The 14939-nt window shown below is 40.1% G+C and overlaps 1 protein-coding gene across 7 annotated transcripts in view; it reads left to right on the plus strand.

Moving 5' to 3' along the window:
• The window catches only part of ANK2 (ankyrin 2), a 589776-nt gene that overhangs the window by 199906 nt on the left and 374931 nt on the right, over positions 1 to 14939 (plus strand). For 2 of the 7 annotated variants that reach the window (XM_084626826.1, XM_084626828.1), the window contains exon 1: positions 3026 to 3199. The exons of 3 other annotated variants lie outside the window; for them this stretch is intronic. In XM_084626826.1, coding sequence (XP_084482952.1) covers positions 3116 to 3199 — 84 coding nt within the window. In that variant the 5' untranslated portion in view covers positions 3026 to 3115. Of the gene's footprint in view, positions 1 to 3025; positions 3200 to 14939 lie in introns of those variants that run through there. 2 more of the 7 variants (XM_084626831.1, XM_084626833.1) reach the window with 2 other exon arrangements.

Consider the following 14939-nt stretch of genomic DNA (forward strand, 5'->3'; position numbering starts at 1 on the left):
TGGGACATCCAACATCCTTTCTCTTTGACTTTAAGTTATCTGAGCCAAGTGAGGCATTATTAGTTCACATAAAATATGTTCAGTGATAAACAGTTTGACTCCCTATTTACTAAGTTTCATATTCTGTGGTAACAGGATATAAGAAATTGTAACATGTCAGAGTGTGAACATTATTTTCCATGACTGCATGTAAGATCCTGTCGCCAAAAATTAATTCCCAGACTTAGAGAAAACAGGGAAACAGGAGTTAAGGTTAATGAGGATGTCGTCCTTCAGCGAGTTTGTACCATTCTAGCATTGTCTGTCCCATTAGTAGGTATTTGATATGCTTGTCACAACAAGCTTTTCAATTTATTCCTTTTGGAATATTGTCACAGTATACCCGTGATTTCCCATAAGGGTGATGCTGCACTGCTGCCATTATAAGCTAACAGAACAGGGAAAACATCTGAGAAGAAATGCACACTGTCACTAGCAAAACACCTATTCTTAATATCTAATAATCCTCCTTTGTTTGCAGTCTGTTCTTCTGGCCAGAAGTGGCTGCTTCCCCCAATATTTTTGTGTTCTCAAAAGCTTATGTGAGGGCGGAGCTGTGAGAACTTTTGAAAGCCTACCTAATCAAAGTGAAAATCTCAGAAACCTGCTTCATGCACCCCTGATCTCACAAGCTCTCACCGATGCCTGGCCACATTGCAGTGACAGTAGCCTTGTTTTTTCCCTAGTCTTTCTCTTTTATCTGGCTTTAGCCTTCCACCATGAATAACTCTTGGGACTTCCTGCCTGTTTCCCTGGCTGTCAGAGTTCTCTGGCAGCCATGTTTTCGTTTTCCTTTTCCAGCTGGAAGATCACAATAGATGTAGAATGTAGAGTGAAATTTGGGATAGCAGCTTCCATATTCTCGGGGGCCTGAGGCAAGCCTCAGAGTTGAAGAGAGCGGTCTTTCTAAGTCAAGCTGCATCACTGCAATACAATATAGTCAATGATTCTTCAGTGATGCAGTGTGCTGTTTTTTCCAGTGTCAATATTTTTTTCTGTCTGGGATTCTCATAGTTTAAAAATCCATGTTTTTAAATTTATCCAGTTTTTGTGACGTTTGCAAGAGAAATTCATACAGTAACAAAACAAACACTAAGTACTTCATCCCAAGGCACATCAAGGAGCAGTTTTGTAGTTGGGATATAGATGTAAACAGAAAGTTTTAAAAGTTTAGGCCTACAAGGGAAAGGGACCGAAAGGGAAAACAGCTGAGCATTTAAGATAGAGCATTTAAAAATTACTCTAGCACACGGGTATTTTGCTTATGAGTTAAAAGCACGCCCATGTCTTTCTAGGTTTCACAAATGATTCCTGACACTAATAACAAATGACTTCTCCATGATTTCCCCAAACATTTACCATGACAAATTACAGCTCTAATTATGGCATAACAGATGCAAAGTAATATTGTGTCTGCCTTCTTTGAGTTATCCCTCTCCTTACTTCAATATGAAGATTCCTACTTCTACTAAGAAAAAAGTCACCTCTAAGTAGCTCTAAATAAAGAGTTGCAGACTGCTGTTGCATATTGAACATATTGTTGTTATGATGCAGATGTTTGTTGTGTTAGCAGCTGATTTAGTCATGGAACTGCACATTCATGCCTTATTGGTTCCTTTCCACTTTCTCACCCCTCCTCCTCCTCCTCCTCCTCCACTGAGTAAGCAGTTAAAGTGACTTCTTCCTTTTGTTTCCCTCACCCTAGCTACTGTTAAGGAAGGAGGGCAAGTTTCTCTGTTTCTTTGTTCAGTAGTAAGTGGAAGAGTATTTTTGTTAGCATATTCACTGGAAGAAATAAAGAACTTTCTTTGCTATTCCTACAAGCATTTACATCAGTCCTTTCAAAACAAGGTGGGGGTGATTTAGTTTAGACTCTGAACTATTTGTTCACACTGTGGAAACCATTTTAGTATGATTTGGACTTAATCTCAACAATTCCACATGTAGTTTTCTTCGTCTATTGATGTTACAGCAGTGACTTCACTAATGTGCATGGGATTCAGGACAAGGGTATGTGTGTTTCTACTGCGCCTAGTACAACATGGAACCTATCTTGACTGGGGCCTCTGTCTGCTACTGTAATTGAAATAATAAATCTTAATTCATGAATTAGAGAGGTTGGATAGAATACTGGAAGGCTATGCAGGGCTCCAGTCCTAACACAGGCAGAAAACTGTTATTGAAGTATTATGGCACCTGGGAATGAGAATTTTGCCCACTTAAGAATTGGATCCAACAAAATATATTCATAAATTTGATTTAGATTCTTTGATTAGAATAAAACAAATCAGGAGTCTGTGCCCAGCAGGCATACCAGGTAAGAGAAGGTCTAGCTTCTAACATTCATTTCTTCCTTTCACACTATCAACTTTTCTTTCCACTGAAAGTACTAGTTAAATATGACTTCCATCTTTGTGGGTTTCTTTTCAAGTGGAACGGAATAACTGTAATCAGAATTTAATGTTCCAAAATTAGAATGCTCTCAGTAACCATGCTGCAAATCTGGAGTAAGAATTAGATGTGGGTTTACACCAGTATATAACTGAAAGCAGAATTTTGCCAAATGCATCCTTCCTTTGCATAAAATGTAATGTACCCCCTTGGGTTTAGGAAGCACTGCAAATTTGCTATAGTGATCTTATGTGCCTTGTATCCGCTCTGCGTTGAAGTGCTCTCACATACAGGGATTCTTGTGCAGCCTTTTCCCCACATCTCATAAAAAAGGAGATTGTATCAAGCAACAGCTAGTCATCATGCTGATCCCTGCACCCTGTGCTAGACCCTGGCATTCTCAGTTCAAGGCTTTCTTCATTGTAAAGCATCCAGATTCTGTTGTTAATTGGTTGAATCAGATTTAACAATGCAGTCAGATAAACAGTTGTGGCAGCTGCTGCCATGGCAACATCATCATGCTCACCCTCCCAGTGCGCCCTCTTCCCTCCCCCACCAACACACACACACACAGACGTGCACACATACACCCCTCCTCTTCTCCAGCAAGTGACACACTCACTAAATGGTCTGTACAGTTGGGAGGGTTTAATGGCAGAGCTCTTTGCTTCCGAAACTGTTCAAAATGATGAATGGAGAAGCAGCCCAGAAAAGTGATGGTGGGGAGAAGTACAACGGCAGTAATCAGAGGAGGAAAAGACCCAAGAAGGTAATGAGAACAGAGACAGCAAAAATGTTGTGTGAAGAAACAGAGCGAGACTGTAGGAGTGGTTTGGAGACTAGGGATGCTGGAGCATCGAGCTTTGGTTGAAGTGCAGCGATATGTCTATAGCTTTCCACTTTCTCTTCCTCTGTAGATGAGGGAAAGGCAAGCAGTACTGTTTGTTGATAACGTTGTAGTTTAATGTAGAGCTCATAATGGGTGAGCTGGCTGAGATTCTGTGATGTGTATACAGCTAAGGTGTGTGGTGTACATGAAGCTTAGAGAGGGATTTTGTTGCTGCCACTGATGGATGGCTCCATAGCTAACCTGGTGAGAAAGAAAATCCTAGGGTTTTTGGTGTGTCTTGAAAGTGAACTAATAATGTTATGTTAACCAATCTGGGCAGTGAAGTGAAAGGCTTTTTTGACAAGCAGCAGCCTGTTTTGTTGCATTAGTCTTGACTTCATTAGACCGCAAATGCCTTTCAGCACTGGATTCAGTATGTCCCTTTTCGGATAGAGGCAATTAGTTGTGACAGAAGAGATTTTTACACCTGGACATGATGTCTCTGACTTAACTTTTATGGTTTTTTTTTTTTTTTTTGAATGACTGCAAATTTACCTGCAAATGAATTTACCCACCTTTCATTTAATTTGCCAAGAAAGTTCTGTATTTCTTATGTTTGTTTAAGAAAATGGCTAAACAGAAGGTATAAAATTAATTTAAAAAATACAGTTCAGCATTTTGTATAGATCCCTGTAGCACTTCAGTGGTGAAAACCAATAAGGTAAAACTATACAGCCACACCCAGTTTCCAAGACACTCTTTCTCTACAGCCAGGCTGAGTGACTGATTTAATTTTTACAGCTTCCAGTACCAAACAGTTGATCCCCTGACTTGAAGTAGTGTCCTTGTACAATTAAGACCACTGATTAAATCAACAAATTGCTCTTGACTATTTTTCTTTTCTCTTTCTTTTAATGTGAAAGAGTGCAGATGATCCTGCAAAATTGTAAAATGGCAGGTAAGGCAAAAACTTATCTCAGCCACTCACCCATGTTTTATTTATTAAGGGCTAGATTCTGCCTCTCATTGAGTAACATCTTATCCTCCAAGTAGTCTGATTTAAATTGGACAACCCGTCTAGTAAGGTATTGCTCAAAGTGAGGCAGAATCTGGCCCTTAAAAACAGCTTGCAGTGAATATTCACTAATATATTTTGCAGTTGCCTTTTTTAAACCTGTATAGACTTTATATTGTTATAACATTGTGTTCCAGGAAAAAAAAACCACTATATTTTTAGAAATTGGATCGTATATGTTGGGTATAATGGAGACTAATTAACACAGGCCTTTAGAAAAAGAAGTTTGAACCGGTAAAGGAAGTCTCCTGATGAATAATAAATATAATATGTACGTTTATATTTCACAAAGCCTGTGTTTGAATAACTACAAGTATGTGACATAAGCCAGCCAAAGCAAGAAAATGGAGAGAAGGCTGAAACATCCCCACCCCACTCCACTGTGCCTGGAATATTGCCTGAGTCTCCACACAGTGGGGAATTTTATATAGCACGTCAGGTGTTAGCATTTCTGCCTCATCTTAACTCTAAATTTTAGGGCCAAATTTTCAAAGGGCCTTTATCTGTGTGTATGTATGTAAAACTCATTTGTGTGTGCACCTGTGAGTATGTACATGCAGAAACGAGGTAATCAAGTGCAATTATATTAGACATTATTACTAGGGGAACTTGGAGCAGTCCTGCATTGGTAGAGAGATGGGCTAGAAGATCTAATAATATAGGTAGGTCTTTTCCATCTCTAACTTTTATGAATTACATCTGTTAGGTTGTTTTAAAACCTAAGTGTGTCAGACACTTCTTGTCCCTAAAATGCTAATATATTCCAGTCTGCTGCTAGCCAAATGAATGCATCAAAATGTGTGTATTTAAAAAAAAAAAAAAGGTCCAGTGTCTCCCAAGGGCTAATATATCTACATCTTTCAGAAATATAATAAGTGGCCACACAGCTCTTTAAAATAATCTTTTGATAATTTAAAAAAAAATAATTTGAGCTATTTCAATTCAAGTACAACAAAATAATCTTTAAGCCTTATCTTCTTGGTAACTTTCCTTACACATATTATAACAATGACTTGCATGCATTAGACATTGAGGCTTCAAGCCTGCAAAGGGTCCTGCCTGCATCCTGGACCCTTGCTTCCATGTGAAGTCTCCATGTGGCAGTATGGCTCAGCACATGAAGATTCCTTTGTTGACTCTGGGGATACATTGCTCGGACTTCGATTCAGTCAGATCCATGCAGGTGGATCTTCATGGCTGCCTGGAGTCCTGCTAAAGTCCCTGGGCCGCCTCATAAGCTCAGGAATCTGACTGTATGGCTTAGTGTGCAGGATTAGGGCCTAAATTTCTAGGTGAATTTTAAAAAAAATTTTTTTTTTACACATTCAATGTGGCTAAATAGATTTTAGAATTTTTTTTACTCTGCCTAGAAGAAAATATTAATACTAAGAGTTAACTGAAGTCAAAAGCTTATATCAGAGAAAGATGGGATATATTAGAATGGTGGTGTAGGGGCAGCATGAACAGTTTAGCTCCTGTATTCAGCGCAGGGGGATGATTCTTAATGTAAAGTCAGCACTTTAGCAGTAACATGCGTCATACGTGGAGCAGCACCTGTTGTCACTGGGCCTGTGCACCTGGTGCCTGTTGTAACACCCAACCTGTACAGTGCCATAGTGCTGATTAATTCCTAAAATTACCCTGATAGCTCCTGGGGTGTCATCCTGTGGCATCGTGAGCACGTTCTGGAAGGTGCTAAGGGCAATGGTGAGTACTTACCGGAAGGTCTCAAACTACCGCTGGCTTCATTGGAGTATGCTTGGCTTGGGCCATGAGTTGTAGGATTCTATAAAGTTAATTTCTTATTATAGTACATTATTGTCCTGGGAAATGAGTCTTTTGGTTTTTTTTTAAAATTGTAACACCTCTCTGTTAGGAAAAGCCTGTGGGCTTCTTTGTGGCAAGTTAACTTGTTTCTGTTTCCAGTAATACAAACACAGATGGCAAGAGGGTTTCTAAAACCCACGGATTTTTATTAAACTGGTGATCATAAAACACACAAAATGTATCATTGATGGATGCAGAAATGGTCTGTCTCACTTTAATAAAGACTCCCACTCTGAACAGATGCATTAGTTGCTCTTCAAGAGTGATTAACTTTAGGGACTGCCTCTCACTCTATGCTTGTCGTGTCAGGCACAATGAAGACCCAGTCTCAGCTGCGGCATCTAGGCTCCACTATAGTATAAATAATAAGAAAAAAATGTAATTGTTAGTTTTGCTTGTTGTTGTTTGTTTTATTTAAACAACCTAGGTGTAGTGTAGAATAGGGAATAATTATTTTGCAGATTGGCCTTATATTACTTAAGAGGACAAATCAATAACGAAGACACGAAGTCTGGTGTTTGCATTGCAGACCTACATGCAAGGCTCTGGGAGTTCTGAGAGAATGGCTTTTGCAGTTTGTTACATCAAAAATTGGTTTCAGAGTAGCAGCCGTGTTAATCTGTATCTGTGAAAAGAAAAGAAAAAAGTACGTGTGGCACCTTAGAGACTAACAAATGTATTGGAGCATAAGCTAAATCTCCCCACTATATTTTCCACTGTATGCATCCAATGAAGTGAGCTGTAGCTCACGAAAGCTTATGCTCTAATAAATTTGTTAGTCTCTAAGGTGCCACAAGTACTCCTTCTCTTTTTATCAAAAAATGGTTATTTGTTTATCTGAAGCTAGCCTGGTGTGATTAGTGTGTTTATTTTTCTAAACCTGAATCTTTCACCCTATTTTAAGCTTAGCCAATAGTTTCACATTTGCCATTTTTCATATTAAATATCTCCTGCAGGTTTGTGCTTGCAAACATTGTAGACTGGCTTGCAGAGGTTGAATTATACTTACAGGCTGTTCAGTTTTAATGACTATAAATGTAGCTATTTAAACACTTACTGTATTAGTTTTGTAAATTACTTCATTTTTCCCTCCGCCAAATTCAGAGGAAAATTCTGTATCGATTGATCTCTATATTTGTGGAATACAAGCTAGTGAGGTGTCATAAATATTTATTAGTCAAAGCTGTTGTGAGTGCCATCAGAAGTAAATTTTTAACCAGTGGTCAGTCTTCCTGTAAAATCAATATGGAGATTTCTAAAATAATAGTTCCCATCTGCTGCGTTTGTTTGCTCTGTTTGTTGCCTTTATTTTCCTTTAGCTCTGCCCCATCCGGTCTTCATCAGTTGATTCTATCTCCCAATCTCTGCCATTGTTCCTGGAAACGGACAGGGTCTACACTACTCTTTGAACCAACAGATAGGCTCTTGCCTGGTTAGTTTAACCCTTCCCCCATCCCACCATCCTAGGAGAGGGTAACCTCTGCTAATCTCAGTGGAATGCTGGATTTTACTGCAAATTTAAAGGGCAGAAGGAGCTGGTGAAGAACAATTATGTTAAATAAATTATTTCTTTTTCTCATCCACATTTGAGTGGCTAAAATCGCTTGTACTAAAACTAAACCAAATTTAGCAGCTCTGATTTTAAGACCACTCACCAGTCTAGTGTGCTGATGAACAATTCTGGAAATAAAAGTACGTTCTTATACTCAGTGGTTCGAATTATCCTCTCTCACCAGTTTTTCAGATCTGTACTTCCATTGGCTTCGGTGGCTCCCACTTTTCATAGGTGTAAGCAAGAGGAGAATTGGGTTCAGTGTTTACAGTGGTGTTACTGAGATCAGAATCTGGCCCCCATCTCCTGTTCTCTGACAAGCTTTACAGTATATTAGATTCTTGGTATGAAATTAACTGCATGGTCACAATTTCATTTCGGTCATATTTTTTCTTCAGGTTTGATTGCTGTTTGTAGCAGATAGAAACATAAAATGAAGAGAGTGTTGTGTTTGTCTCAGTAGGCACTAAGGACATTCACCCATTGCAACAATGACATTGATGATCATAAAGTTCCCTATTAATTACTACGTACTGTGGATAGTTTAATAACGGAAGTCAACAAAAAGAGAAACTGTAGTCAAGTTTGGTATATCCTTGGAGGTAGGTATGTACATGAGGGGGTTAAAAGAGAACTATATTTTAATTTTAATGTACTATTTGAAAACTATTATTAGCTTTTGATTTTCTGTCTAGGGATGTTATGCTTAAGACAGAGTAAAATTCTCCTCTCTGTTCCACAGAGCAGTTCAGCTCAACTATGATATCCTATTCTCACTACTGGATCCAGTTTGAATTCTGTGCATGAAAGGAGAGCAGAATATTGGCTGAGATCATCTGCCAGGTGAACCTGAGAGGAGAAAATTGTTTAAGTAAAATCAAAGTGACAGAGTTCAACTAATGTTTACTTAAGCGTAAATGGTGCTTTGCATTCCGTGATCTCCAAGTTCTTTCCAGTCAATCCTCCAACCCTCTGTTAACCCCATTTTAAAGAAGGAGAAGCTGAGGCACATTTAGTTAAATGATTTTTCCACAGGTCATGTGTGAGGTTCTAGCAGAGCTGGTAATACCACTGCGGTGTCCTGATCTCCAGTCTCTTGATTTCACTGCTGATGAAGAGCATATGACAGGGGACACTTTCCCTTCTGTGACTTTATTAAGAACATCTTACGTTAATTACAAACCCACCCCTTATACAGTTATTGCTAGAGATGAACTGAAAACAAAACCACAATACTCCTGGACTGTTTGATCAAGATTTGGACTTTGCACATCAGGCTCACCTCTAGTTATAGTACACCTCATTTGAGGTACCTATTGCAAAACTTTGTATAAAAATACAAATCTCTGTATGCAGTGGGCTTGGTTCTCATTTATACCAAGGCCAATGAAGACCAATGCAGCATTGTGAAGTGGCCTTAAAATAGATGTAAATGTGGCCTGAGAGTAAATGTGTATCAGACCTGTAGTGACTATTGAAGTTGAATTATGTGTAGCTTAATACACATTAGAGAAATTGGCATTGGTGTAACTACATCAGTGGGCAAGTTTCACAGGTATAAGCCCCACTTTGTCAGAGCCACACATCTACATTAGGAATTGGTACTCTTGGCAGCATATTGATATACTTATACCAGTGTACAGAGTCTCTGGCACCAAGGACAGGAACGCATGCAGAAGATAAACAATGAGGACATATGAAGAACAAGACCTTGTACAATGCAGTTCTGGGCACTGTATAAATCATTGACAGCAATGAAAATGGTTATAGCGGAGTTGTACAAGATGCTTCTGCTACTGCAGTCAGGCAATGGGTGTGATATTACACTTTAGGAATGAGAGCATTAGCATGTAATGATCATTGTTAGCACTAATGAAAAGGGGAAATGACAATGGACAGCACAGCTGATGTTCTGACTTAACTCGGTTGTGTGGGAATGCAACACCTGCTACCAAAGAGAGCCTAATGGTAGAACCTGCCACCATCTAGGGACTACCAAAGGATAATGATTTAAATCAAAATTTTTTTGTTTAGTGACAGACCAGATCTTAGTAAAGCATTCCAAAAGTCTTAACCTGCTTCCACTGAACCTATTGGAGTTTCATTATTGACTTCTTTAGATGTATGGCTGGGACCCAATCTAGTAAAATATTTAGGATTACATGAAAATTTCTTTCAGTGCTTAGCAATGTGATATGAAATGCATAATATTCCATATCTAATGGAAAACAACTCTTTTAGAGTTAGCATTACACTATTCAACACGTCCTCCTAGAGAGTGAATATTTCAACCATGCTACTCTTGCTGCTAGCAGCCTCAGATTGTTTAACCTGGATACTTTCCCCCATTGCCCCATGAGCACTGTTGTAATCTTGTCTTTAATAAACACAAAGCTCTTCTGATGAGCAATACTTTTTACAAATAGTAGAAAAAAGTAGTAAATTTAGTACTGTATATCTGTCTTTGTATGTTTCCAGTCTCCATGTTGTATCTGCCATTTGTACGCTCAGGATTTTAAAATATTTTGTAGTAGTTCTATGCAACACTTTTCACTTTTTACTCCCTGCTTTTATCCTTGTGCTAACTAATTAGTATTATTAATTAGTCACCACAGTGACACATGTGGCTGTAGCATGCCTTTCACTGCGGCATATAGCAATGTGGCTAGCGCTTGTACTCTACATGCCATCATAAGTGTAGACTTAAGCCTTAGACAATCCATCCACCTAGATATCCCCAAATATGTGCACCCATTTTGCTCCCCAGACAGCCCCCATTCAGCATCCAGTTACCCACACGCACAGGTCCCAGTCTCAGCCTAGCAACCTCTACATACCCTACAGTATCCCCATCAAGCTGCCAAGTTTTGTGCAGCTCTGTGACATACCCTGCCGCCCCCACAATCGCTACTTAGGGAGGGTGTGCTGACCATAAGGTGAAGTTTGTGGCTCTATGCAAACTTGCCAGTGCATGAATTGGCACATGTATAGCAGGCAAATGTTTAAGGTAAAAATAAGGAACCCTGGACCTTACAGGGTGAGAGGAGCAGAGGGAAGCTTGGGAATGAGAGCTTTTACCTTCTGGTTAAACTGCTGCAATTAGATATTTTCCAGTCTTTGCAAACTAAACAAGTTTCTGGTCTCGGTGAACAGAGGTGTTTTAGATCTACATTTGAAGTCATTGTGACTGCTTCTGAACTGAGTTGTTTGTTATTTCAAGTGCAATGGAAACGTCCCACTATATACTGCATGGATGCATGTCATAGATCATACGACACTCAGTCACTGTTCACAAACATCAGAATGCAGCCAGAAATGACCTCTACATGATAGACCAATTTTTCAGGTGTATACCAGCTCCTGAACTGCATGGACAAGACTTAAATTCATTGACATAGCCCACATGGTCACATACAAATCTAAGAGTTAGAAATGCAAATACCCAGTTCGCATGTCCATTTTCCCCTTTGCGCATTCAGTAGAAATTGTGGAAATGAGGCCCTGTGTGTGTATTTATTTAAGATTATGGCATTGCTGACTTGTAGGTATTTTAAGCCAGTTGCCTGAACATTGTCCAGAAAATAAAAGATGCCCCTCATAGACTTCTGGAAATACAAAAACAGTCCTTCAGAACAAAGATAAAGTACTTTGGGCAGGGCTGATTTAAACCCTAATGGATGCCTGCTTGAATTCTCTCACCTTTTGTATTGCTGCATCCCGCTGGCTAGCCCCTATGCTTACATACAGGTAAGTAAGCTGTGTGCAAGTTACCTTTGCTCTACAATTTAGCTGATGTGCACATGTGAGCATACACAAACATTTAAACATTCAGTCTCCATATGAAGTGCTCTCTAGAGAGAGGGTCTATGTTGGCAATTTAGGCTCCGGAGGAAACAGCTAAATAAATTGCCGTAATTGTGGTTTGAAATGATTGTCTAGGTTAAACACCTTACAGGTTTCTACCATATGCTAAGTTGCTCAAAGCATAACTGTAGCTTTTATTTACTCCTTTGAGCAATGAATAGTATAAATAGCCTTGCATGACATATTCTTATATACAGTGCTGTAATTGTTGGATCTGAATAAACTGCCTGTGTGAACTTGTGTATTGCTCTGAATCTACAGAATCATGTAAAATTGTGTTTTTTATGTTAAATACAGTCTGTTCACTGTGATAACCTGAAAGATGTGGCAGAATAATGTTCAAAATATAGTTAGACCATATAATCACTGCACATTAGTGTCTCAAATAGTTCAAAAATACGTAAGTATAAGAGAAGGTTAGAAAAATGTTGTGAATTCGTATTCTTTTCTACAGAAACGATTCTGGTCTTTTTGGTGATTCACTGTTATGTTAAAAAAATTGCTCTCATGTAGTTAACTTGTAGTCAAAAGGGTCTGTTATTCCGGTATTACAGTTACATGCTGCAACTACTCCGTGTCTATATCAAAGGAAGAACAGACACCAGAATATGGATTAAAGTATCATGAGTTTATAGCAGGGGTGGCCAAATTAACTGACCCTCTGAGCCACATACGATAATCTTCAGAAGTCTGAGAGCTGCAAGATACAAACAACCTTTACACATCCATTTTAAAAAAATATTAACATCCTACTTACTGTATCACGGCTAATTACTGCAAGAGCTAGAGGCCTTGTGGGTCTCCGTCCTGGTCATAAGTCTTTGGAAATCTGGTTGATATGTTGTCAAGGCGGTACAGAGGAGCTTGGTCAGATGTTGATTTGTAAGGACTGCATGATGTTTTGATTTTACTCACAGTGTCATGGAGTATGGCAATTCACAGCAGTATATTGGGCCAAAAATTGAAATGAGTCGCGCACACGTCTTTTTGAGTTGAGAATACTTCATTCCAGGCCTTGCTTCCAGAACTGGATTGTAAACTGTGATTTATGCAACATCTTTAAAGCCTGGTCTTTGTGGAGTTCCAGTAGTTCCATTTCTACAGTAAATGTTTCTGTAACCACAGTTTGGGAATCAGACAACTGTCGTTGATCACATTAACTATGAATGGGGATTACAAGAAAGGCGAAGTCTTCAAACATGCTCTGAAAGTCATCAAGCAGTCATTGTAATTTACCTCTGTATTCCTCGAGTTTGTCTCTACTTTGATGTTCCAGGGAATGTGTTTACCCTACTCTTGAGATGGGGGAAATGGTTGAAGTCTCTTGACACTGTCTCTTTGCAGAAGCTTTAACTTGTTCTGGAAGCTGAAGATTGTCTGAGTAAGGCCAGAAATAATCTTATCCTTCGCTTGGAGCGCCATGTTGAGAGTTTGCAGATGTTGCCAAGGGTGAAAGTAAAATTGAAAACTTACTGGTACAGGGGCCAACTCCGGCTCTGCCAGAAGGGACGGGGCCTTGGGCAAAAGGGGCGGGGGTTGGGGGGCTCTAAATAAAGTCAGTAGGGGCCAGTACTGGCGGCCACTTTTTACCGGTACACAACCGCCTTACTTTCACCCCTGGATGCTGCATAATATCAGTGAAAAACATCAAATCCCGCATTCATTGCTCATCTTTCAGTTGTGGATAGGACTTTTTTCCTTTTCCTTTTCTTCAAGGAAAGCACTGATAGGCTCCAACTGTTCCACAAACCTATTTAAGACATCAATAGTTGATAACCAGCTCCCAATACAGTAGGAAGAGATGTCGTTAGGTTTGTCTTCAAGATTCAGCTCTTCAATTAAATTTTTGAACTGTCAATGAGTCTTCCCATTGGAGCGGATGAAATTGACAATTTCCAAGACAGTTTTCATAACATTTTCATACTTGAAGTATCTGCCTGTGAGATGTTCATGATGGATGATGCAATGAACAGGGAGAAACTCTGGAAATTTGGGATTGCTTTTCAAAAGTCCGATAAAGCCTACTTTCCCCCTGACTGTTGCAGGTGCTCCATCCATTGCACCACGGTACATCGGCATTTGTCAGTGCTTTGTCAAGTGTGTTCTTTATGTCAACACCACAGGTTTTCTTTTAGTGCCACTAAGGGCAACATTTCTTCTTTCACAATTAATCTGCAGAAACATAGTGAACAAATGTCGCTAGTTGTGGTTTATCTTGTATATCTGTGGATATACGGATGTGTTGCATGAGCGATATTCCATACCATAAGAAAACTAGTTTCAATCCTGTCAGGTTCCTTACTGAATGTCAAAAGTAGTGTCTGTTGACTGTTGAGGTGTAATTTGAATGGGGTTAGCTTGTTTTTCCTTAATTCTGATCCAGGAGAGTATTTAGAGGAAAAGTTGTTGTTGTGATTCGTTTTGTAGTGACGTTTTAAGTTGCTCGCTTTGTAGTGAGAGAGCGATGCATTGCATTTATGAGCGATGCAAGGCACTGGGGTTTGCCATCTTTACTAGTGCGTGCAAAATCTTCCTCCCATTCTGGCTGAAAACTTTGATTTTCTTCTTCGTACTTGTGCTTTTACAGTATGAAGATGTCATTGTCATCCATAAAATTAACGTAGGGTTAACACTTAAATCTAAAACCATTCCGCTGCGACTTATAAACAGTAAACACAGCCCGTAGTGTGCAGCATGCAAGGAGATCACAGTGCACGAGGTCTGCACAGCACTGCAATGTTACAATTTCCTGTTATAATAAGCATGTGCTGCTGAAGCTGGAGCCTAGGCACCACCTGCAGGGCTGAAGCCCCAGCACCAGCTTGCCTCTTCCTGTGGGGGCTGAAGCCCCCAGCAGCAGCGCCTCTCAGCATGCAGGGCTGAAGCCCCAAGCATTGGGTTGCCACCTCCTGCAGGGCTGAAGCCCCGAGCATCGGCTCTCTACCTCCTGTGGGGCTGAAGCCTAGCCTTGCCACCCCACTGCAGGGTTGAAGCCAAGAGCACCAGCCCCAATGGGGCTGAAGCCCAAGCTTCGGCTTACCCACCAGCTGGGAAGAAGCCCTGAGCCATGGCCCCCACCAGAGGTGAAGCTGCAAGCGCCGGCTCACCCTGCTGCGGGGTGAAACCCCGAGCCTTGCTGCCCTACCGTGGGGCTGGAGCCGCAAGTGCTGGCTCTTCCCTTCTCTCACCCCGCCCCCACTGCAGAGTGAAGCCTGAAGTTCTGCGAGGCGCAGTTTGGCCACGCCTGGTTTATAGTATAGTAGTATAGTTATTTATCATGGAAACAATTATTAAGATTTGACTGATTGCCCTGTTACTTATACTGATCTGGGTCAAAGGAGTTACATTGATGTAAAAATAAT

Source organism: Lepidochelys olivacea (genome assembly GCF_965140295.1).
Source record: "Lepidochelys olivacea isolate rLepOli2 genome assembly, chromosome: 4".
Lineage (NCBI taxonomy): Eukaryota > Metazoa > Chordata > Testudines > Cheloniidae > Lepidochelys > Lepidochelys olivacea.